Source organism: Heteronotia binoei, chromosome 2 (assembly GCF_032191835.1).
Source record: "Heteronotia binoei isolate CCM8104 ecotype False Entrance Well chromosome 2, APGP_CSIRO_Hbin_v1, whole genome shotgun sequence".
NCBI classification, from domain to species: Eukaryota; Metazoa; Chordata; class Lepidosauria; order Squamata; family Gekkonidae; genus Heteronotia; species Heteronotia binoei.
Window position 1 is genome coordinate 41,446,410 of NC_083224.1, and position 24,745 is coordinate 41,471,154.

Genomic DNA, 24,745 nt, shown 5'->3' on the forward strand with positions numbered 1-24,745 from the left:
ATAAATCAAACTCTTATTGGGGATGTATGTGTGTGAGGAACATTGAAAACCGATATAAGAATAGGAAGTTCTAGGATGTTCTTTTTGGACTTTAAAGCATTTAATTAATAATGTGCTCATTTGCATAGCAAATTTGTATGCCGTTTTATTGCTGGAATAACTATTTTAATTTCCTGTAGAGGCTTTGTATAAAGTTTGTTTATTTACTTCATTTATAATCTGCCTTTCTCTCAAACTCAGAGATTCACTTTTGAATATCTGGACCAAGGGATTTAGCATTACAAAGTTGAAGCTGACTTTGTAAATTAATCTAAGATAATAGCTTCAGCTACTATACAATATAAAGATTTTACCAACTACTGGCATACTGGTAGGATATAATCATTGCTCCAAATTTGTTTATGGAAAATTTGATGCATCTTGCCAGCTAACTCATATTATCTGTTTCTATTCTTTTAAGCCCAACTGTTTTGAATACTACACAAATTCAATATGAAATGATAAAGGCAGTTTATTAATATACCAAAAATCCTTGTTTAATTCAATTTATGTTTAATTCGATTTATACCCCATCCTCCCCTACCCCGTAACATTGAACAGCATATCCACTGTGGAAACAACAAGAATTAGTCTAATTAAGAACCAAGATGCACATAGAAAATAGGATATTGCCATTTCTTTAATCACACTCCCAACTTCTACAGTAGCTTATCTTTCTCTTTACAGATGAATGAAATAGAAGTATGTCCAGAATGTTATTTAGCTGCTTGCCAAAAACGAGAGAATTGGTTTTGTGAGCCTTGTGTAAGTATACATATAGTTTCATAACATGGACTTGTTTTTATGGCAATTACTTTAAGTCATTGTTGGGTTTTCTACTGGATTTAGAGAAATATGCTTTTGTTTATAAATGTTGCCTGCATGTTAAAGCTCTGTTGTAGAGCAGGGGTGTCAACTCATTTGTTATGAGGGCCGGATCTGACGTAAATGAGACCTTTTCAGGCTGAGCCATGTGTGTTGTAAAATGTAATTCCAAGTAGCAGAGATATAAACTTTATAAAGGGCGCAGTCAATCACAATTAAAGATTTTTTAAAAAACTTAAAATAAAACATGCTTAATACATTATTAGCATGCTTGCAACATTTTGTTTATCAGTCTCTGATAACTGACACCTCTTGCTCTGAATTATTGCATCAAAATCTGGTGACAGTTTCTGTTCTGTAGCAATCTCGAGTATGCTGTTCAGGTGTTTTTCTGTAAGTTGCAAACTTACTTTTCATTTATTGACGTTCGTTACAGAAATCTCATGGCCAATACTCTGTGCCCTAGGGCCCAGAGGAAAACATGAAATGGGAAATGGCTGGGCACTCTGAGCTTTTGTACATAAGTTGCTTTGTGTGCTGGTCAAGAACATGTGAAGGCACCATGACACAGTCTGTGGGCTGTATGTTTATCTACAAAGCTATAGACTTCCCCAGAAAAATAACTGCAGCTGTTATGAGATAGTGCAAGAAAAGAGAGACAGCATTGTTTAGGTCAGTATCAGCCTACTGTCTGGGAGCCTAGGTTCAGAATCCCCAGTCTATGAAGAAATGTGCTGGACACACACTCTCAGCCTAATCCACCTCACTGGCTTGTTGTTATTCCTCATCTAAATAATTCACATTACTTTCCTACCTAAACCTTAAGATCAGTTGACACTGGTACCCATAGTGTTTGCTCAGTCATGGACAAATGCCAAAAAAGACGATACATTGTATTGCATGCATAAACTTCAGCAGATATTTGGTGACACAACCCTTAGTAGAGAGTGCCTAACAGTATAATCCAGTTCACTAACTCACTGGGACTTTGGCGTAATAATAATTTCATCCTTAGCCTCCATTTGCAGTAAGGATATAACAAGGTAGTAGCCTGCCCAGCTGTTACGATTAGGTAGGTGGATGGATGGATGGTATAACTTCAGGTTATCTAGCATGTTTATTAGTTCATTTTCCTCTAACAAGACCAAAACAGCTTAAAACAAATAGTACAAATATACAATTAATAAACACAAAAAAGAACAAAACCAAACTATATTCTGGGGACAGTCTGGAATCCAACACACTAGTTGCCCAGGCCAAGGGCCAAGAGCTGTTTGGCGCATACCTCCTGTCCACACCCAAGATGTGTGCCTGAAGAAAGAAGATGCAAGTAAAACCACAGCAAAGTTGTTGTAATTGGTAGCAGTGTTCCTCCCACTTAGCCCTCCTTGCTAGTTAGAAAATGAGTTTTCTAGAGTTGAAAGAGTTTTGATAATAGACTATTCGTCTTCTCTATAGTTGGGTTATATTTGGTTCAGTCCCCCACCCCCTGTGGCTTTCTCATTTATGAATATAGTAGATGTTAAAATGGTCAGAGTATGATTATCATTGACATTGTTAGAGATCATTTTCGTGCTGGTGAGAACCAGCTTGATGTAGTGGTTAAGAGTGTGGACTCTAATCTGGAGAACTGGATTTGATTCCCCACTCCTTCACATGAAGCCTCCTTGGTGATCTTGGGCCTAGTCACAGTTCTCTCAGAACTCACTCAATCCCCACCTATTTCACAAGGTGTCTGTTTTGGGGAGTGTAAGGGAAGGCAATGTAAGCTACTTTGAAACTCCTCTTAGGGTGTAGAAAAGTGGGGTATATAAAACTAACTTTTTTCAGATTTTAAGTACAAAAAAGAGAGCGATTTCATTATGATGAGGAAGGTTTCATTATATCTGCCTTCTAGCATCCCATGATTATTATATGTCATCTAAGTCATTCAAGCTGGTTATGATTTGTAAAAAACTCTAAATGTGACTTGGTTGCAATTTAACCAGAGATATTTTAATAAGCTAGTTTTTACACGTTTAATAAATTTTAATTCTGAGCATTCACAGAAGAGTGGAGTAGAAAAACAGGGCATGATTTTCCGATGAACCTTGCCCTACTACTTACATAAGAAGAGCTAACAACATTTATTATGTGGTAACACAAATATTTCCATCTTCAAAATAATGAATTGAGTACCAATGGTGATCATATAGTTACCTGGATGGAGTAGATTTTCTGTATTTAAGAGGGTACGTTACAACAGATGGCTTAAAACAGTTTCTCATTATATGGTCACTGCACTTTTCTCTAGAGCAATCCACATCCGTTGGTCTGGGCTAAACTGAAGGGTTTTCCATTCTGGCCTGCTAAAGCACTGAGAGATAAAGACGGTCAAGTTGATGCTCGTTTCTTTGGTCAACATGACAGGTGGGGATTCAGTTGACAAATGGCGTAGTGATTCTGTGTCCTCCTTTTGGTGTTAGTTGGCGTTACATTGTTGATGTTTGTCTGCTTTTTGGTGCTTGAAATTCAGAGCATGTCTTGTACTTACCTGAATATTTTTAGTTTGTTTGAGGTTTTTTGTCATTGTAATATTGGCTTGCTTAACTGTATTTGAATTTGTAGTTAACCAGTAACTTACATGATAAATTAATTTTTGCTCAAATTTACCTTTTCAGACTTATGACATTTTCAAGTAATTCTTTGATGAGTAAGACATCTAGGTTCTTACATTTATGGTAGAGTTAGTGTTTTATCACAGACAAAAACATTATATGTAGAATCATGGTGTAATGTTTGTGGTAATATTTCTGTTCAAGGACTCAGCAGCTTTGACTGATGTTACTATTTGTAATTATTCAACTGGTATAGATACAACTGGCATTGTAACTTGCAAACATTGCAGGTAAATAATTCATTTGATCATCTGTACTAGATGAACACGCATTAACAGCCTGATCCTGAGATATTAACCCATAAGTTCTTAGGTGGGGTGCACCAGTGTCTACAATAAATTAAACATCATAACATTTCAGGAAAATTTATACTTCTTTTCTTTGGTCAGAATGGCATTTGGGAATTGTCAAGAGGTGTTTGAATTACACCATACCACCTTTTTATGTATTAATAGAGTATAGTTGCTGTTTGAAAGTTTGTTGCTTGATCACATCTTTTCTTTAATAAATTTCTTGGTTTGAAGAAAAGCTTATATCTGGAATTGTGTTGATCTGGACTACAATATGTGCATACATACCGTTCTGTAATTTAGTATTGAACAAAGACTTCAGTCACAGAGATGCTTGCTTTCATGCAAGTTCCATTGAAATCTATGGGACTTTAAAGTAAATGTGTTCTAAGATTGGGTGAAAGCTGGCATAACCACCTACATGGAATGTATTGTTCTATCCCCTCCATCTCCTTCTTTATTTTACTATTTTGTATGCAGGGCCTGGGTTCCAGTAAATAATTGCTACCTCATGTCTAAAGAAATTCCTTTTTCCGTGAAAAAGACTAAAAGCATATTCAACAGTGCAATGCAAGAGATGGAGGTTTATGTGGAGAACATCCGTAGAAAGTTTGGAGTATTTAATTATGCACCTTTCCGGACACCGTATACTCCCAACAACCAATACCAAATGTTGTTAGACCCTTCAAATCCAGGTGCTGGAACTGCTAAGACTGACAAACAAGAGAAAATCAAACTTAACTTTGATATGACAGCATCACCCAAGATTTTAATGAGCAAACCGATGCTGAGTAGCAGTACTGGGCGAAGGATTTCCTTAACAGATATGCCACGTTCCCCAATGAGTACAAATTCATCTGTTCACACGGGATCCGATGTTGAACAGGATGCTGAGAAAAAAGCAACTTCCAGTCACTTTAGTGCAAGTGAAGAGTCCATGGACTTTATTGATAAGAGTACAGGTAAGGGATATGGATGTAAAGAGGCATCAAGTATTAGTCAAGTTGTATGTGGAGCATAACAACTGGGAGGAGAAAAGAGCTGAGTGATAGTTATTTCAAGCACTGTTTAGGAGGTTTGGGCTCAGGTGCACCATTAAGTTTCTAAATAACTATCTTGAGAACAATTATAAGATTGGGTAAGAGCCAGGAAGGTTGCAGCCCCATGCTAATGACAAAGTATTTGTGTTGAACTCCAAGATGGGTCAGAGGCTCTAGGGAAGACTCAACAGCATGATCTAGGAAAGACTCCAGGGCATTCATCAGAACAAAGGAACTGGGCCTTGCTGACAGCATATTAGAGAACTGATATAGAACTATGGAGGTAGAGCTTCAGAGAATATGCATTAGTTGGGAGGATTTGAAAGCTTGAAGGCAATACAATTCTGTGCACTCTGATTCTTTGGTTGTGGAGGCAGGAAGCTTAGTTTAGGTCAGTGGGCTGTGAGTGTTATGTGTGTAACTGTCCTTCCTGAAATGCAAAACTACCCATTTAAAATAGGATGCCTGGGACTTGTGATTCCTGTCTTAGAGCTATTGAACTGTTTTCCAGTGTTGCTGAAAGGAGTGTTGCCCTTAGGGCAAGACAATCTTGGAGCCACAGTTACGGCAGAGGCTTGCACCCAGTACAAAGTAGTGTGCTGTCACTGTGGGACAAATCCTTTATTTAAAAAGGAAATTGAAGTCATATAGTCATTTAGATAATTCCCCCTGCTTTTCTCCTCAATGAGGACCCAAAGCAGCTTACGATAGTTTTCCCTGTCCACATTTTATCCTCATGACTGCCCTGTGAGGTAGACTAGGCTAAGAGTGAGACTGGCTGACCCAAGGTCATCCTGTGGATTTCCATGGCAGAATGGAGGGATTCAACCACTACATCACCCAGACTTTTATCTTCATTGGACTACTAATGCATTTTTAGTTAGTCCTTGAAAGTAAAAAAATAAATAAATCTAAAGTTACAAAACACAATTGATAAGCACTGCAGATGGCACAAGTTAAGTCTGGAATGTATAACAGGTCACTTTGTCATGTTGTCCTCATTTTTAGAAATCACTTGCAAAGTTTTAAGTGTTCATCTTTTAATCAGTTTGTAGCTTACCCAGAATAAGGAACCCAGGAATATTGCATAAGAAGAATGTGTAGAGCATCATAAAGCCTTTTTGTTTTTGCATGGTGTTTATGTTGGTCTTATTCACAGCCTTCAACATAAGCTTTGTAGAAAAAGCTACAAATAGATCTAGTTATACTGTCCTAAGTTGCCTGTACTTGAATATCTCTTTCTCTTCATTTGGCATGGCTGGATTTTGGTTTTGCTTGATATTAAACCCTAATGTCAGTTTCTTAACTGTTGTTGTGTTGCTGGGCTTTTGCATGTTTATTAATTTTTATAAAATGGCAATTTGTTTTCCTTGTAAGGAAATGTTTTGTCTCACTTGACTATATTTAACAAATTTCTGTTTTAGAAATTTGAGTCAGAGGAATGTTGTTTGTTTGTGTGATGAACATATTCGGAATCAATACAGAGGTGATTTCCCTGGTGGAATCTAGACTTGCTAAGTAGTCTTGAAGACTATTTGTGAATTTCCTGCATTGTGCAGGGGGTTGGACTAGATGACCCTAGAGGTCCCTTCCAACTCTGTGGTTCTATAAGCAGTGAGTGTTGGGAGCCCTTCAGTATTCTGACCCTAGTATTCAACAGTGAATCTATGGAGCACATTTTTAAACTGCATCAATTAAAACAGATGGCTTCTGTTTGATGCATATGTTAATCATCATCTTTGAAATATTTTAGAATATATAGATAGCACTTGCTGTGGTTTGTGCTCTTCAGATTATATATACCTGCTAATTTTTAGATTTTCAAGTAACTGGTAAATCGTGATTCTGAAATATCTATTAGCCATCCATCCTTCTGAGGTTGTAAAATGAGTACCCAGCTTGCTGGGGGAAGGCGATGGCAAACCACCCTGTAACAAAAAGTCTGCCAAGAAAATGTCATGATGTGACATCACCCCATGAGTTGGTAACGACTCGGTGTTTGCACAGGGAGCTACTGTTGCTTTTTTACTGAAAGTAAAGGCAAGAAAAATAGATTTTCAGTACCTGTACTGATTCAGATTATATTCCAAAATATATGGAGAGAGAGATGAAGTCGCAATGTTTTAAGTCTGAGCAGGATTTTTGTTTGTTTGTTTCAATAGGGGACAGAGTGGATGGGCCATGACTTTGGTCATCCCTAAATTAGCTCTTGGTATCCCAGGCCATATTTGTCAACTTGTTTCTCAATTCTTCCTCTTCCCCTCCCCTCCCAGCATCTCCAGCACCAACAAGGACAGGCCAAGCAGGTAGTTTATCTGGCAGCCCCAAACCATTCTCTCCTCAAGCTTCCACAGCTGCTGCTACTAAGCAAGAAAGAACATCTACTCCAGGAAGCATCCTTAATTTAAATCTTGGTGAGTTCAGACTTTTGAGAACAACTTGGACTTATAATCAGTTGTCACAAGTAGGAGATGTTCTTCAAGGTAGTTACACAGATGCAAGGATTATAAATATATTAGTGGACTATTATTATCTTTTTGCTTCTCAGGAAAGCAATTTCATATTCCATTTAAGACTAATAATTATTTTACAAGTTTATGGAAGCTTTTATGAGAGGCTGTCGTTAGGTATATTTAATAGACTTCTGAAGGCTAAATGATAATGGATTATTTTCTCCATTGCCAGCAATTATATTCATTTTACTTTTTATTTGCATTAAACTGAAGGTGTATAATGAAGAGAAACGTCATCTCAAATATGGTTTCTGCTGGGCGGAATGAGGGAGGGGGGGTGGGACTAGTGATAGCTATAATTGGGATTGTCTAAAAGCAGCAGTTATTTGATTGTTGTTGCTTATTATTGGAGTAGGAATAATTTTCAGGTTTTTCTAAATATGATTGTTGGATTTGGGTGTATTTAATGTAGAGAGCCTCCTTGTAGGTGTGATCATAGATCGTAGTTGTGCTCTTTCACTTAATAGGGTTCATGCGCACAGGAGTAGATCCTAATGCATTGTGCTCATCAGCTGCGTAAACTGCATCTGCTTAATGGACTTCCAGCAACCTAGCTATTGAAAGAATTGCTTTCAAATAAATGCCCAACCATTCCAACACATAACAATGCTAATCTTGTTTAAGTCAATTTAAAGATGCTTCGTTTCTGCATTTTCTGTTTTCTTTACGCTTATTTCCTAATGAAAATTTTAATATTCTAGATCGAAGTAAAGCTGAGATGGATCTGAAAGAGTTAAGTGAATCTGTCCAGCAGCAGTCCACCCCTGTGCCACTAATTTCACCAAAACGTCAAATTCGCAGCAGATTTCAGCTTAATCTGGACAAGACAATAGAGAGCTGCAAAGCACAACTAGGTATACACATGATCACAGCAAGATCTGCAATCTAGCATTAACAGTCTTAATTATAATATCCTTATTAAAGGAGAAGAAACCTGAAATACAGTGTGGGTGGGTTGTTGGAATTGCACCATAGAAGTCCACAGTTCAAACCTGTGCTTGCTTTGTTATCTTAGCAGCTGTGCCTCATCTCTAAATTGTCTTTACATTGGGCCATCTAGCTCATCATTATCTACTGTGATTGGCAGTGGCTCTTCAGAGTCAGAGAAAGATCAACCTACAATTGGGTTGAGGCCATGACTCAGTGGTAGAGCATCTGCTTCGCATGCAGAAGGTCCCAGGGCCCTAGCATCTCTGGCTAAAAGAATCAGGTAGCAAGTGATGTGAAAGACATCTACTAAAAGATGCTGGAGAGCTATTGTCAGTCTGAGTGGAGCATTGGTCTATCCTTCAATAGGCTATATGAGGCAATTTCATGGGTTGTCTTCAACTGGAAATCTTTGGCATGCTATGTAGCCCACTGATAGGAAAGGAAATTTGCTAAGCCAGTCAAATGAGCCTTACCTCTAAAATGAAAATGTTATCAATTTTCAGGATTGCTTGGGGGATTTGAAAAATAAAGGCTGCTTTTTACTCTATTTGTTTCTGTACATGTTTTATTATGCTATTATAATCATGGTTCAGTCTGTCTAGGGAGGTGCACCTGCCCTCCTCACTTTAAATCTTTGGGAGGCTGTTTATTTTTTTTAATTATTATTTTATTAAATTTGTATCCTGTCTTTCCCACAAGCAGACTCGGGGCAAGTTCCATCATATATTGAAAGTGGTTGTATGTAGGATTGTATTTGGTTAAGTTTACTAGCAGTCCTGAGTACTTATTTTAAATGTTGGTATTTATGGTTTTAATGTAACTTATTCTATGTGTTGTATCTATGTTTGTAAGTCTTCTTGAGTTCCCTAAGAAAGAAAGGAGGCTAATAGATGTTTTAAATAAATAAATAATACTAGGGGCTTTGCTTGCTAACTCCGTAGCTCAGTGCATTTACTCTATATATCAAGAGCTTGTGTACTGAATGAGCAGTTCTGCCTCTTGCCAAAAGAGCTGCAGCAGTACCAGATGAAGCAGCAGCAAGATTGAACATTTTTTGTTGGAAAGCTGTAGGCAAAATCAGATTTATAACAAATGTGTTACTCCACATTTCTCCCCAGTAGCAGCCTTTACTTCCTTCTCCTGTCCAGCATTTCATCTTTACAACAACAATCTTGTGAGGTGGGTCTGGCTGACAATGTATGACTGGCCCAAAGTCAGCCAGCAACCTTCTGTGACAGAATGGGGATTTCAGCTTGGCTCTTCTTGATCCAAATTTGACATTTTAATCTCTACATCACACAGGCTGTTTAGCCCTCTATTTTATCAGAGAGGGGATATTTTATATCTTCCTTGTCTGTGGTGCTTGCCCTTCCTGGCTTCTTGTGAGTAAACTATTTCATCCATTGGGTTATAGGGATATTTGGGAGATACTTTGTACCACCATGGTACATTTCCCTGTATTTTTGGCACAGCAGATCACATGATCATCCTGAAGCTGGTCATCTGTTTTGAAGATCCTAGGTGTTCTGATGAGTTACTGCTGCCAGAGACAGCCTTAGCTTAGTTTCCTGCACAATGCAGGAAACTCACAAACACCTCCCCCAAAATTCACAGGATCTTCATTGCTGTCAGATGGCCATCTAGCCTCTGTTTAAAAACCTCCAAGGAAGGAGAGCCCACCACCTCCTGAGGAAGCCTATTCCACTGAGGAACCGCTCTAACGGTCAGGAAGTTCTTCCTAATGTTGAGCTGGAAACGTTTTGATTTAATTTCAACTCATTCGTTCTGGTCCTACCTTCCGGGGCCACAGAAAACAATTCCACACCATCCTCTATATGACAGCCCTTCAGGTACTTGAAGATGGTGATTGTATCACCTCTCAGCCGCCTCCTCTCCAGGCTAAACATCCCCAGCTTCTTCAACCTTTCTTCATAGGATTTGGTCTCCAGACCCCTCACCATCTTGGTTGCCCTCCTCTGGACCCATTCCAGCTTGTCTATATCCTTCTTAAAATGTGGTGCCCAAAACTGAACACAATACTCCAGGTGAGGTCTTACCAGAGCAGAGTAAAGCGATACCATCACATCTCATGATCTGGACACTATACTTCTGTTGATACAGCCCAAAATCGCATTTGCCTTTTTAGCCACCGCATCACACTGTTGACTCATGTTCAGCGTATGATCCACTAAGACCCTAGATCCTTTTTGCACATACTACTGCTAAGACAATTCTCCCCCATCCTGTAACCATGGATTGGATTTTTCCTACCTAAATGCAGAACTTTACATTTATTCCTGTTAAAATTCATTTTATTGGTTTTAGCCCAGTTTTCTTTAGTGTTCTTATCCCCAGTTTCTGGCATCATACGAGGCTTTGAATTATTGTCTTGCTCCCCCATACAATTTAGTTTAAAGCCCTCCTTATTAGGTTAGCAAGGCTGTTACCAAACACCCTTTTTCCTATCGCTGTAAGGTACAAACCACCTCCCAATAGACCAGCATCTCGAAAGCGGAAGCCATGGTTCAGAAATCCAAATCTTTCCTGACGACACCATCGACGTAGCCAGTTATTTATTTGAAGTATTCTTCTTTCTCGTCCTAAGCCACGGCCTTCAACAGGAAGCACTGACAAGAACACCCTGTGCACCCAGCTCCTTCACCTTCTGACCCAGAGCCACATAGTCTTTTCTAATACGTTCAGAGCTATGATGGGCAGTACCATTTGTTCCCACATGGATCAGCAAGAAAGAATAGTAATCCGTGGGCTTGATAAATCTTCCAATCCTTTCTGTCACGTGCTGGATGCGTGCACCCGGCGGACAGCAAACTTCTTGAGATGACAAGTCCAGTCGGCACACTTTGGGCTCCATCCCTCTGAGCAAGGAGTCTCCAATCACCACCACCTTTCTCTTCCTATATTGGGGAGCAGAAGCTCCAGGCTTCTTATCCACAGGATCCTGAGAAACTTTCTTCAAGCTTCATGGAGGCTGGGGAAGTAGCCCTTGTTCCAGTGGTTCAGAATCAGTTACTGTGGGGAGATCCTGAACCTATTGCTGAGCAGCAGGGGCTCAGAACATCTCCTGATTTTCTTTCTCCTTCAAGTTACTTTTTTCCAGGAACCCTTCTCCTGTGTTGGGTTCTCTTCTAATTGCTAAGATACCCTCCCTCCTCCCTCCTCTTGCCCTCTCAAGAGCGCCTCATGCGTTTTGTCAAAATCCTCACCTTTCTTTATACACTGCAGTGTGGACAATCGTGCCTCTAGTCCCTGTATCTTCCCCTCCAGCAGGGCCACTAATTTACACTTGCTGCAAGTGTAATTCGTGCTACTCTCAGGTAGAAATTCAAACATCCCACAGTCTTTACACGCCACTGCCTCTGCTCCCTCACCAGCCATACTGCTGCAATCCATTTCAAAATTTTCTTTATCTTCACTTCTATTTAAATCCCACTACCAACTGCCACTTGCAACTAATTGTGGGTACCTACCCACCTTTCCGCAGAACCTCCAGGCTAAGAGCCACTTTGGCTCTTGCCCTTCAGCTTGCGCCAAAGGCTCACGCCTCTGGCAAGGATGAGCCTTGCAAATTAAAGGCTCAAGACTCCACCCACCTCTGATTCAACAGCCAGAGCAACAGCAGAGGGTGGGGCCAGCAATTACCCCCAGGCAAACAAGCTCTCCTCTCTCAGCAATAGCTACACAAAAGCATGCCACAGACAGTTTTGAGGCTCCTAACATTGTTTTCTGATAGAGCAGTGCATGTCACAGACAGAAGGACGGATTTATATAGCTGTTTTTAAGGTTTGTAAACTGCCCCAAGCATAGTAAAAAAGCGTCTGTAAGCCTGCCTATGAATATAAAGGTATCCTTCATCCAGTTTAGAACATCTTGTATTGTTCTTTTTATACTTAGGAATCAATGAAATCTCTGAAGATGTTGCAGTAGAGCATAGCGATTCGGAGGATTCTGAAAAATCAGACTCAAGTGATAGTGAATATATTAGCGATGATGAACAGAAATCCAAGAACGATCAGGAAGAAGAAGAAAAAGAGGGTTCAAGAAGTGACAAAGAGTCACTGGCTGTGAAAAAAAAAACCAAACCACCAACTCCTACTGAGGAAAAAGAGGATATTAAAAGTACCACTTCTGAAGTGGAGAAAACAGATGTTCCAGTGAAAGACAAGACAAATATAGATTCTGATAAAGAACTTTCTGAAAAGGGGAAAAGTTTGTCACATCCAACAAAAGAGAAGCTGAAAGGTAAAGATGAGACAGACTCTCCTACTGTGCATCTTGGTTTGGACTCAGATTCAGAAAGTGAACTTGTTATTGACCTAGGGGAAGACCAATGTGGACGTGAGGGACGGAAAAACAAAAAAGAGCTGAAGGAATCACCTCCTAAACAAGAAGGTAGGATTGACTTACTTTTATGTACAACAATCATTAAAAGGTTGAACAGCTATTTCTTTATTGTTAGAGTAACATGCTTGCTTTCTGAAACCATGATATGTTATGAAGGCTTCTTTACCTTGGAATGAAAAAGAAGTTCTGCTCATACAACTAATTTGAAAAGTGTATTTTTTGTTATGTATATGGGTGAAGTCAAGTCAGTGAACACACACACTCCTAAAATTGCAGATTTTTACCCCCAGCTGCCCACTTCCTTATTCTGGAACTAAGGAAGTGGCAGGAGGATACATTCCAGTCCAGATCAAGATGAGCCCCCCCCCCATTATATGAATATAGATGGGTGTAGAAAATAATCCACAGTGTATCACTGACACCTCTTCTCAGAGATAGTCTATTTTGGGCAAACCCAGCATTGCAAGGTTGTTTCCACTTTTGGACTGCACCTCTCAAAAGCATAATAAGAACAAAGGGGGAGAGGATTAATGCTGTGGCTTTGTTTTTTGGGTTTTATTTTGGTAACAGGAACCAGTAGAATAATGCTAATAGCAGTATAAATTCAGTCTTCTCATTTCAGGGTAGTTAGGAAGTTGTTGACCCTGGGACTCTTATGTAGTCTGAGCTTAAGAGGGTATAGGATTCAGAAGCAGTTACCTGATGGATACATATATGAAGAAGTAGAATTGCAGATTTATACCCTGCCCTTCTCCCTGAATCAGAGACTCTTGAGTGGCTTACAATCTACCATGTCTTCTCCCCCCCACAACAGACACCCTGTGACGTGGATGGGGCTGAGAGGGCTCTCAGAGCAGCAACACTTTCAAGGACAGCTCCTGTGATAGCTATGGCTAACCCAAGGTCATTCCAGCAGGTGCAAGTGGAGGAGTGGGGAATCAAACCTAGTTCTCCCAGATAAGAGTCCACACACTTAACCACTACACCAAACTGGCTCTCTCCTCATATTGCTGGCTCACAATGACCAGAGTTATGCGATTAATTTGTACAGAACCCTGTAAGAACAGGGCATGGGATGGGGCTTGTGAGAATCAGTGGCAGGAGCCAGAATTCAGGGTCTGGGAACTGTTGACTTTATTATGCTTTATGTTCTATGGACCAATGTCTTCTGGTGATCACCAACCCCAAAGATATCTACCGTATTTTTCGCACCATAAGACACACTCCCCCCCCCCCAAAAAAAAAGTGGGGGGAAAAGTGTGTACGTCTTATGGAGCGAAGGTACGCACCTTCCTCTGGGGGGGTGTGATCCGCTGCCTCCGCCTCTGATCCCGGCGCTTCCCCCGCGCCTGCCTGCCTGGCTCCAGCTCTGACGCTTACAGCAAGCGCCAGGATCACTCCCTCCGCCCTCCGATCCCAGCGCTTGCTTTAAGCATCAGAGCTGAGGCCAGGCAAACAGGCACGGAGAAAGCACGCCGCCCACTCCACAGCTGGCGCTTGCAAAGCACTGGGTTTGCGGAGGAAGCGGGTGCTTCCTCCGTGCCTGTCTGCCTGGCTTCAGCTGATGCTTAAAGCAAGTGCTGGGATCGGAGGGCGGAGGGAGCGATCCTGGCGTTTGCTGTAAGCATCAGCTGAAGCCAGGCAGACAGGCACGGAGGAAGCACCTGCCCCCTCCGCAAACCCAGCGCTTCACGAGCGCTGGCTGTGGAGGGGGTGGCGTGCGATCTCGCCGCTTGTCTCCCAGCCAGGCACCTGCGTCTAATGGTCCGGAGCGTCTAATGGACCGAAAAATATGGTACTTAGCCTCAACCAGGGCTTTTTCAGCCCTGTCACCGGCCTGTTAGAACACTCTCCCAAGTGAGATCAGAGCCCTGTGGGACTTAATACAGTTCCGCAGGGCTTGTAAAACAGAGATGTTCCACCAGGCCTATGTTTGAGATGGCAGAGTTCCATCTGCATTGGCCTCCCCTGCTCTACTTTATACTACTCTGGCCTATTTTTACCTCCAGCTGCCCACTTTTAAAAAGAATTTACCATCTGAGAGTGCACATTTGTAGAGCTTTTTGGGAGGGACTGTCAACCTGTGTTATAGATCGCCATCTAATGGTGTATTTGTCTGAAGTTATACAGGTTTTTAAATGACTAATATATTTTAAATTGTATTTATTATATTGTTTTACTTACTGTTGTAACCTTCCCTGAGCCTGCTGTGCAGAGGAGGGAGGGCTAGAAATCAAATAAATAAATATAAAGGAACACTGTTCCTCCGCTCTCCTTTGATTTGAATTCTGCTCTCAGCCAATTTACACAGTCACAAGTGTGGTGTGTGCGCACATGCTTAAACTTTTCTTCCTTCCCACGCTTGAAATCCATAATGTGAATTTAGCCACAGTGTTTTTTTCTTTATCTTCTTACTGTGACATCACATCCCTTGCCAGGTAGCTGTTGTCCACAATTGCATGGAGTAGTGAGGAAAGAGAAGTGGAGAGCAAAACGGGTTGGATAACTATATCCTGAAAACTCATTCACTTGAAATTTTGTAATTGTACTCTAGATTGCAACATCCTGTATCATAATGTACAGATTCAGGTGGGTGGCTGTGTTGGTCTGAAGCAGCAGAACAAAGTTTGAGTCCAGTGGCACCTTTAAGACCAACCAAGTTTAATTTAAAGTATAAGCTTTTGTGTGCAAGCACACTTCTTCAGATAAAAACACTGAAATGGAATCTCCTCAAGTCCTACTTACAGGGGAGGATCAGGTGGCCGATAAGATCAGTGATCATTTACATGCTAATTTGCTGCCATTCATTGAACTTACCAGCCATGTGATTCTATGTCTGCTCAATTTATGCATCTTGGCCTTTCCTAAGGGCTGTCATCACCCTATATTTTCCTGTAAGCAAGACTTGAGATTTTGTTCTATTGTTTGTATCTGAAGAAGTGTGCTTGCACACAGAAGCTTATACTTTGAATTAAACTTGGTTAGTCTTAAAGGTGCCACTGGACCCAGACGTTCATAATGTATATAGCTGGAGATGGGGGAGCAGATAAAAGGTAGGTTAGTGAATGGTGGGGAGGAGAGGAAGTTATGGGGGTTGCTAGGAAAAGGGAAAGAGGAAATAACATAGAAAATGGGATACAGGGGGAAATTAGGAGTCCTTCTCAAATCTTTACAGGTTACTCAACTCAGTCTGGCCCAGCTGCCGGTACCTTACAGCTGGACCATTGCTTTTCCAGGTAGAGACTTCCAGAGTGAGGGAAGAAGTGAAAGCTGAAGAGAGGGAGCAGGTAAAAGTAGGCTGGCTGGCTGGTGAGTGGACAAGAGAGAAGGATGCAAGCAAAGGGAGAAGCTATTGGGTGGGTGAGGGAAAGAAGAAATAGTGGGGGAGGGGAAAACAAGATCTCCCTCCAAGTCCTTGTGTTATATCAAATTCTCAGCATGTCTCCAGATGCAGTTTATGATATCTTATGATTTGGGACCATGTATATAGAAGAAATACCTTTCAACAATCTAGTGGGGGCACACAGTCCTGTCCCACTGACCACAGACTTACTGATGGGGGGCTGGCTACTCCCATATTGGATGGCTCTAGGGTGACCAGAAACTGAGACTGCAGGCCTTCAGATGGAGCAGAAGCCAGATACCACCTCATTCACTCTCTCTGTGGTGGAGGCAACCAGTAGAGAGCTGTGCCTTGTCTATCCTGGGTGGGGGGTATTCATGGGAGATGGAAAAGGAAGAGGAAGGAGGGAATGTTGTCACCATTTAAGCCAGGCAGGTGCTCAAGGGAGAAGTGGTAGCTTCCTCCACCACCCACCTGAGGGAGGCAGTGGTGATGGGGGAATGGGAGGACAACCCCCCCCATGAGGAAGTGCTGCAGGCTGATTGATGAGCAGGCATCTCAGACAGTGGATGTCCTAGTGAGGGGTGTGTGTGAAAATAACAGGATCTCCCCTTCAAACAAGTCTCCCAAGTCCCTGCTTGTATTGTGTGATATCCAAGCACAACACAGGGTACTAGTTCAGGCCCTATCCCAACTATTTTGCTAGTCTCTTATGGCAACATAGGTCACTGTAGAAGTTTACCTGGCTGCTAAAAAATAGATGGTTTAAACTGAGCAACATGAGAAGCACAGAATCTGCAGAGTTTTAAAAAACTGATATATCTCAGATGGGATTAAAAATAAATTCTGCTTATAAAAACTTGTTTATTGTTGTTTTTAGACAACAAAGTCCTGATACAAATGCAGTGTAGAACCATGATTTAGGGGATAGTCTATAAGAAGCATGCATTTCTGTTCTCTTACATGTGAATTCTGTGTCTGATTTATTCTGGTTTGTATGTATATGTGGTTATTATTAACTATGACTGGATATTATGAAATTCCAGGTCAGAGACAAAGGGATATTTTCATTTCAATTGCAGTCCTGTAATCTTGTTATTTGAATTTTGAGGTTCTTTAAAACTCTTGTAATGGCTCAACTAGTACATTGCTTGACTAACCTACACAATTAGAGGAATCTTAAGATCAGAGATATCTTCTGTAACACAGAGAGCGACATCAAATGTACCCCAGTTCAGCAGGTTGTAGTTGGGCTGTGCAAATATATTCAAACTACTCAGTTTAGACTATTTTAATACTCTAGTGTTTTGATTTTTAATTTTTTTAAAGCAGCTATTAACTAGCTCACACATTTCCTCACTGAAGCATTATAATTAATTAAATAACAACAACATTTTAAAATGTTTTGCTCATTTAAAGAAATGTCAGGAAAACTGTAATCTACTAGATAATCTGTTTACTAACCTTGGGAATTCTTCCAAGAAGAGTTCCCATCTGCAGGAAAAATCTTATGTGACCCTTTTTATTCTGTCATAGCCCCTGAGACCTGCTAATAGGGGAAAATACAAAAAGTTCAGGAGTCCTGCTGGAAAATAGTGTCACCCTAAAAGTGGGGCATACACAGAAGTATGTACTCATTAAAGAGACAAGAATTCATTATGATAGACTAGGGAAGGAATCTTGCAAAGTAAAACTGAATTGGGAGCTTAGAAAGTCTGGGTGGTATAGTTGGTGCTGCTGATGGACCAGTTGGGAATTTGTTGCTACACAGTGCCTTCCCCTATACTAAATGTGAATACTGATACAAAATTTGCTTTAAAATCTTTAGATAAATGGATAATCCAGAGCAGCTGTGTCATCAGAGTTCTGTATTGATTATCTAATAACATAAAAAGACTCAAATAACTTGTGCAGCATTTTAAAACTACTTAAAATGGGTTAACCTTTTCAAACCAATTTTTTTTCTTCAAAGTAAACCAGTCTTCCTCCTCCTCCTCCTCTTATATGGGTATACTCTGCTATATGTACAGTGGACATTTTTCAGTAGGATATTCTTGAGGAGGCTCTTCAGTTGCTGCTACATTTAAATATATTTGATCCTTTTCAAAATTTGGAGCTCACCTCATTGGATTCCAGTGGGTATTGAACAAAACAGGTGGAATGAGTATGATTAATGTTGGGTCCTTCTAAGCCTTCTGGCCCAGGAAATGAATATGGCGATGGAAGTGTCCCAGTTGATGCTGCCATTTTGAATATTGGGACGGCTCATCTAGAATATTGCCTTTGGGATAAAACTCATAATCAAGTACCAATGATTATTGTACCAAGACTTCTTTTTTGAAAGGGAACACAGTTCAACAGCAACAGCAAGCCTTTATTGGCATAAAACAGATTTAGCAGTAAAATAGCAATATAAATAATATAAAATCCTAGATTATAGAGTACATAGGGAGCTAATATACATAAAATAATTAAAATATATATGAGTCGAGTTTAGCCAAATTAAATAATTAAAACAAATAAAATGTGGTCATTCCAGAACCATTCTCTGTCGTATTTCCATGGCCTGTTGAAGAAATCTAGCTATCATTAAAGTTACCTCAGAGCAACTGTCATTTAAAAGTTTGTGGACTTTGCCTGAATCAGCACAGCCCAACATGTCTGCTAAGATATCTTTCAGGTATACACAGTTCAATATTGTTTCTGTTTTTCCATTCCGTAATCGAATGAAGACATTCCAGGACCTAATATGAATGTGGATCAAAAGACAGCAGCTCTAGAAGCCATCTGAATGATACGAGAGAATAAAAATATTTCATTGTAAGTTATGGAGGTGTCAAAACAAAAGGTTGCTAGAGAGAGAGGTTCCAGGAGCAAAATGTATCTGCATGGTACAACCTGGCTAAAAAAGCACCCTATCAATAATAACCTTGCTTAGGTTGTGCGGTTGTGCAGGCTGAGGACTGCCTTCCTTTATGGAATTAATCCATCTCATTTTGGGTCTTTCCTTTTGAAGTTTTCCTTCAACTTTTCCTAACATTATTGTCTCTACCAGCAAATTTTGGCTTCCGGTGATTATAACCAAAGTAGGATAAGTCTCAGTTTAGTCATTTTAGCTTCTAGGGACAGAGTGTTGTTACTACAACAGTTTTCTTCTGGCAATGAAGAAATTAGATGGCTTTTACAGATCTGACATTTGTAAAATACCCTACCAATTTTGGAAAAGAACTGAAAATTTTGACTCTTCTCCATCCTTCCCCAGTAACACCTAATTGTGATAATTCAGAGTTATTAAAGTCAGTATCATTTTTCCCCTTTGCATTTAGTTGCTGCTAAACCTACCCCTTCCTCAAATGTGAGCAGTCAACCTCCAGCAGAAACTCAGGTGCTTACTCGATCAGCATCCCAAACTCCTCCAGCTGGTGTCACAGCTACAACAAGCACAACTTCTTCTGTGAGCACTCCAGTTGCAGCTACCGGGAGCCCGGTGAAAAAGCAAAGGCTGCTTCTGCCAAAGGAAACTGCTCCTGCCGTCCAGAGGGTCGTGTGGAATTCCTCAAACAAATTTCAGACTTCTTCTCAGAAATGGCATATGCAAAAAGTGCAAAGGCAGCAGCAGCAGCAGCAGCAACAACAACAACAGAGTCAGCAACAACAACCCCAGTCCTCCCAAGGAACAAGATACCAGACAAGGCAGGCAGTAAAAGGTATTCCCCATTGCTGTATTTTCACGCTGGTTCTTGGACTCACTGTCATCAGACCATGGTTTTTTCCATCAGTATGGTTCTTGTAAATGTTTGAAGATGCAAAAATGAGCTGTGGTGTAGTCCTCAATAATATTTAGAATCCAGCTATCTGGATCATGCTTCTACTGACTTTTTAAATTATTTAATTAATATTATAAAGGGACGCTGATTATATTAAAAGATTAACTTCTAATTGGGTAGTAGTATTTTATTTTATTCTTTTATTTGATTTACCGTATTTTTAGGACCATAAGATGCACTCCCCCCCCCCCAAAAAAAAGTGGGAGGAAAAGTGTGTGCGTCTTATGGAGCGAAGGGACGATAGGATGTACCTTTCTCGGGGGGGGGGGGGGCGATCCGCTGCCTCCGATCCCAGCGCTTCCCCCGCGCCTGCCTGCCTGGCTCCAGCTCTGCTTCCAGCAAGCGCTGGGATCGCTGCACGCTGCCCCCACCGCAAACCCAGCGCTTCGCGAGTGCCGGCTGCGGAGGGGGCAGTGTGCTTCCTCCGTGCTTGTCTGCCTGGCTCCAGCTCTGATGCTTAAAGCAAGCGTCAGGGTCGGAGGGCGGAGGGAGCGATCCTGGCGCTTGCTGTAAGCATCAGAGCTGGAGCCAGGCAGACAGGCACGGAGGAAGCACGCTGCCCCCTCCGCAGCCGGCTCTCGCAAAGCGCTGGGTTTGTGGTGGGGGCAGCATGGAGCGATCCCAGCGCTTGCTGGAAGCAGAGCTGGAGCCAGGCAGGCAGGCGCGGGGGAAGCGCCGGGATTGGAGGCGGAGGCAGCGGATCGCCCCCCAGGAGGAAGGTGCGTCCTATGGTCCAGAGTGCCTTATGGACCGAAAAATACGGTATATCCCGCCCTCCCCGCCGAAGCAGGTAATATGGGGGATAAAACTATCATCATCAATATTTATTGATTTAAAAAAATAACATACTTCAGGGATAAGGCATAATTTGAATCAGGATGAATTTGTAGTGTGTATATACACAGCAGTATCTCTTATTTGTTATTCCTCTTGTATTATAAACCTATTGGGTAGTTAATTGATTACTGTCAGATTTAAGTGTCACACATATCTCTGTAAAGAACAGTTACGTATGCTGTGATTGGGGCTTAGAGTAACTGCAGAAACACTGAAAGTTGGAAGGAAACAATGCAAAGACTAACTTTATGGTGTAGCTTGGTTCATTCTACACCCCTTCTCCATTTTATCCTGTGAAGTAGGTTAGGCTGAGAGTGTGACTGACCCAGGGCATGATGTAGCAGTCTATGGGCTTATGTGACTAAAAAACCCCAGTTCCTAACTGCCTTGTTCTCATATTTTCTTCCCCCAGGCATATGCATTTTTCAATTAAAAATATAAGGCTCAATGAAAGTATGCTCTGTTTGCAGAGTGTTACAAAGTGTGATATGCCACCATTGCTGTGAGTGGTGTTAACATGGTGTCATGCATAGATATCCCCACGTAAATGTTAAGAATACAGTTAAAAGATTGTTTAGTAATATTTAGTAAAGAGTTTGGTTTTTCAAAAGCATAGAAATATTCACTTGAAAAATTATGTTTTATCTCCTTAGCTGTGCAGCAAAAGGAAATTACTCAAAGTACTTCAACATCAACAATCACCTTGGTTACAAGCACTCAGCCTGTTTCTATAGTAACCAGTTCTGGATCAGCAAGTACACTTTCATCTTCAGTTAATTCAGACTTGCCAATAGCAACAGCTTCAGCAGATGTGGCTGCAGACATTGCTAAGTATACTAGTAAAGTAAGTTCGTTTCTGTCTTTAAGAAACATATTTTTAATAAATTTACCTTGAAAAATACGCACTTACTAATGTGCAACAGAGTGGGCTATCTGCTCTTCTGAGCAGTTCTTCCCTTGCTTTCACATGGATAAGGATTAACCTTAAGCACATGAAAGAACCTTTACAGCAATATTTTAAACTGGCTGCTAAGGTGTAGCTAGGAACACAACCATTTTTCTTGTCCTTGTTTTTTTTTAAAAAAACCAGGAACTTGGGATTTAGGACAGGAATGTAGGAAAGAAACCAGTTCAGATGTATGAATGCGTTGAAGATGTTTAGCATTCCTGATCTTGTATGGAGGCATGTTCACACTTCATAATGACAGTTTGTAATTATAATTACCCTTACTATCTTGCACAGTATTTTTCCTTCCTACTACATACTGTGTTTTCAGGTCCAGGAATTTTGGGATGAGAGGCCTAAAGATACAGTGAAGTGGGCCTTGTAAATCATCCTGAAATAACAGTCAGCCTGAACCTTTCTGATATTATTATAGTTACTTAATTTATTGAATACAATTATAAGTTTCAAGTGCTCATCTAAGGCCTGGATTCTACAATGGTCATTGATCAGCAGCCCATTAAAAGCAGAGAGGTTATCTCTGTCTGTTATCATATTAACTGACTAAAACAGGGCTTTTTTTCTGAGGGAACATGGTAGAACAGAGTTCCAGAACCTCGTCATGGGAACAAAACACTCAAAAGTTTAAAAGTTCATGAGGGGCACCCGTGTGTTTCTCCTTTATTTCCCTCTTGAGAGTTCCTGCACCTGTTTTTCCAGAAAAAAAAAAGCCCTGGACTAAACCATTTTGTTTTTCATAAATACAACTTCACCAATGTCAGTAGGAATGTTTCATTCAAGTGCATGATATACACAAAGGAGGTCCCCTACGCATCTGGATAAGTTTATTTCTCCATTTTACAACAGCCAAGTGAGGTAGGTTAGGCAGAGAGTGTGTGACTACCCAGAGGCACTCAGCAAGTTTACGTGGCAGAATAGGGATTTGAACCACTCTTCTAGGTCACAGATTCAGGTGGGTAGCCTTGTTAATCTGAAGCAATAGAACAAAGTTTGAGTCCAGTGGCACCTTTAAGACCATATTATTACTTTTAACAGATCTGTTGGTGTAAGATAGACAGCGGTAATTTTTTTTAAAAAAGATTACCAGTCTAAATGAGACAGGGCACACAGTTCTCTGCTATTGTTTCTCTTCTTGTGCTCTGACCTGAAGTGAATTCCATACTTTGGACAGAGGAGACAATCTAAAAATAGCACAGATCTAGCTCAGATTTTCTGCCCCTTGCGGTTGGCTGCTACTGTTGGCATGATGGGAGAGAGGAAGCAAACAGGAAGAAGGAAAGAGAGAGAAAGTTATGGAACAGGACAAACAAGAATGAGTTCATTTAAAAGAAGGTTAACTGTCTTGGGACAAGAGGCAACTTCTACAGCTTCCTTTTACCTATCCCTTAGAAAGCAATCCAGTGGGATACTGCTTGTCCATTTTTCCTTGTATCTCTGTGCGTAAAGGGACTACAGACATGTTTTCTTAAAAAGAGAGAGAGAAACAAATCTGGAGAGGGATGTATAGTGTATAGCTTTGTATGTTCCTCTGTAGCTCTGGGCCTGGATGCTTTATACAGTGGCATGTTAGAACCCTTAAGGACGGCCAAAGGAAGGAAAATTTCATCCCCCTCCTGCCCTTCATCATGCTTCTCCTGCCTTTATCCTTCTGTTCCCCTGCTCCCACTTTTCTCACACTTCCATCTGTTTTCCCCCACACACACTTGATTTGTTTCCTGATCAGCTTACCCACTACTTGCCATTCCCCACTTGCTCCCCATCTCTTCTGCTTCCATACCTCTTTCCTGGGCTTTTTTCTGTAGAAAAGGCCCAGCAGGAACTCATTTGCATATTATGCCACACCCCCTGATGTCACCATTGTTTCACGGGGGGGGGGTGTAGAAAAAGCCCAGCAGGAACTCATTCACCTGTTAGGCCACACTCCCTGATGCCAAGCCAGCCAGAACTGCGTTCCTGTACAACAAAATAGGAGTCAATTTCACCTTTAAGACCAACTTAGTTTAAAGGTACAACTTAAAGGTACAATTGACTCCTGTTTTGTTCTATTACTTCAGATCAACATGGCTGCCTATTTGGATCTGCGTTCCTGTACGTTCCTGCTAAAAAAAAATGCCCTGGCTCTCTCCCACTGTTTTGTCCCTTTCCTTTCTTGGAAATTGTTGTCCATCCAGCTTTGGCTGGCAGGAAAGTCCCATGAATAAATAGCTATTAGATTGTTTGCACGGAGTTTGCTTCTCCAGTGTTTTTGGCATGTCTAGAGGACATGTGTACGGAAAGTTCCCACCAACAATTATGGCTGATTACACAGTGTCTGAGTGCCTCAGAGGGCATATGGATATACAGTTTCTGTCAGATTACTATTAAACAAGTTACTTAAAGGACCTATCAATTTTAGCTTGATTTAAGCATACTTTACTATGGGCTGCATTGCACCAGTTGATATTCAAAATGCATTATTTCTGTTAGATTCCCCTCACCTTTTCAGACATATATATGTTCAAGTATTATTCTTCTGTGTTTGCGGGTAATTGGTGCTGTTTTGATAAGATGGAGCTGCTGCAAGCCAAGATAATCAATACTTAGGGCAAAGAGCTAAGGAAAAACTCCACTACTTGGCCATTTCTTAATGATATACTGTGGTATATGGAAAGAACTGTGATCTTGGACCAGTTTCTAGGTCCTGAAGTTTACAGATTAGCCTTGAACAAGTTCTTACCTCTAGCATATCTAGTGTATTTGAAGTGTGCATGCACACAAAACCTTATACCTTGAATAAAGCTTTGTTGGTCTTAAAGGTGTGACTGGACTCAAACTTTGTTCTGCTGCTTCAGACCAACACGGCTACTCACCTAAATCTATCTGTAGTGTTAACATTCATTGTTGTGCCAATAAATTGGGATAGCCTATGTCCACCCTAAAATCCTTTCTGGAGGCTGAATGGGAGATGTTCCAGAATGAATGAATGGGCCAGGCTATAAAAAGTGCCTCATTGAACATCATCATTAAGTGCATAAGTGGCCAGTTTAAAATACTGCTGTGAAAGTTTCCCCATGTGTTACAGCTCGTGTACGATAACCAATAGTGAGACTACACAGGGCAGTCCAACAGGAAGAACAAT

The 24,745-nt window shown here is 40.9% G+C and overlaps 1 protein-coding gene across 9 annotated transcripts in view; it reads left to right on the forward strand.

Annotated features, from left to right (window-relative positions):
• ZMYND8 (zinc finger MYND-type containing 8) overlaps positions 1-24,745 on the forward strand; it is a 101,319-nt gene that overhangs the window by 64,512 nt on the left and 12,062 nt on the right. For all 9 annotated transcript variants that reach the window (XM_060230842.1, XM_060230841.1, XM_060230839.1 and 6 more), the window contains 8 exons: positions 727-804; positions 3,158-3,273; positions 4,292-4,773; positions 7,125-7,265; positions 8,066-8,218; positions 12,207-12,704; positions 19,326-19,706; positions 21,317-21,507. In XM_060230842.1, coding sequence (XP_060086825.1) covers positions 727-804; positions 3,158-3,273; positions 4,292-4,773; positions 7,125-7,265; positions 8,066-8,218; positions 12,207-12,704; positions 19,326-19,706; positions 21,317-21,507 — 2,040 coding nt within the window. The remainder of the gene's footprint in view (positions 1-726; positions 805-3,157; positions 3,274-4,291; positions 4,774-7,124; positions 7,266-8,065; positions 8,219-12,206; positions 12,705-19,325; positions 19,707-21,316; positions 21,508-24,745) is intronic.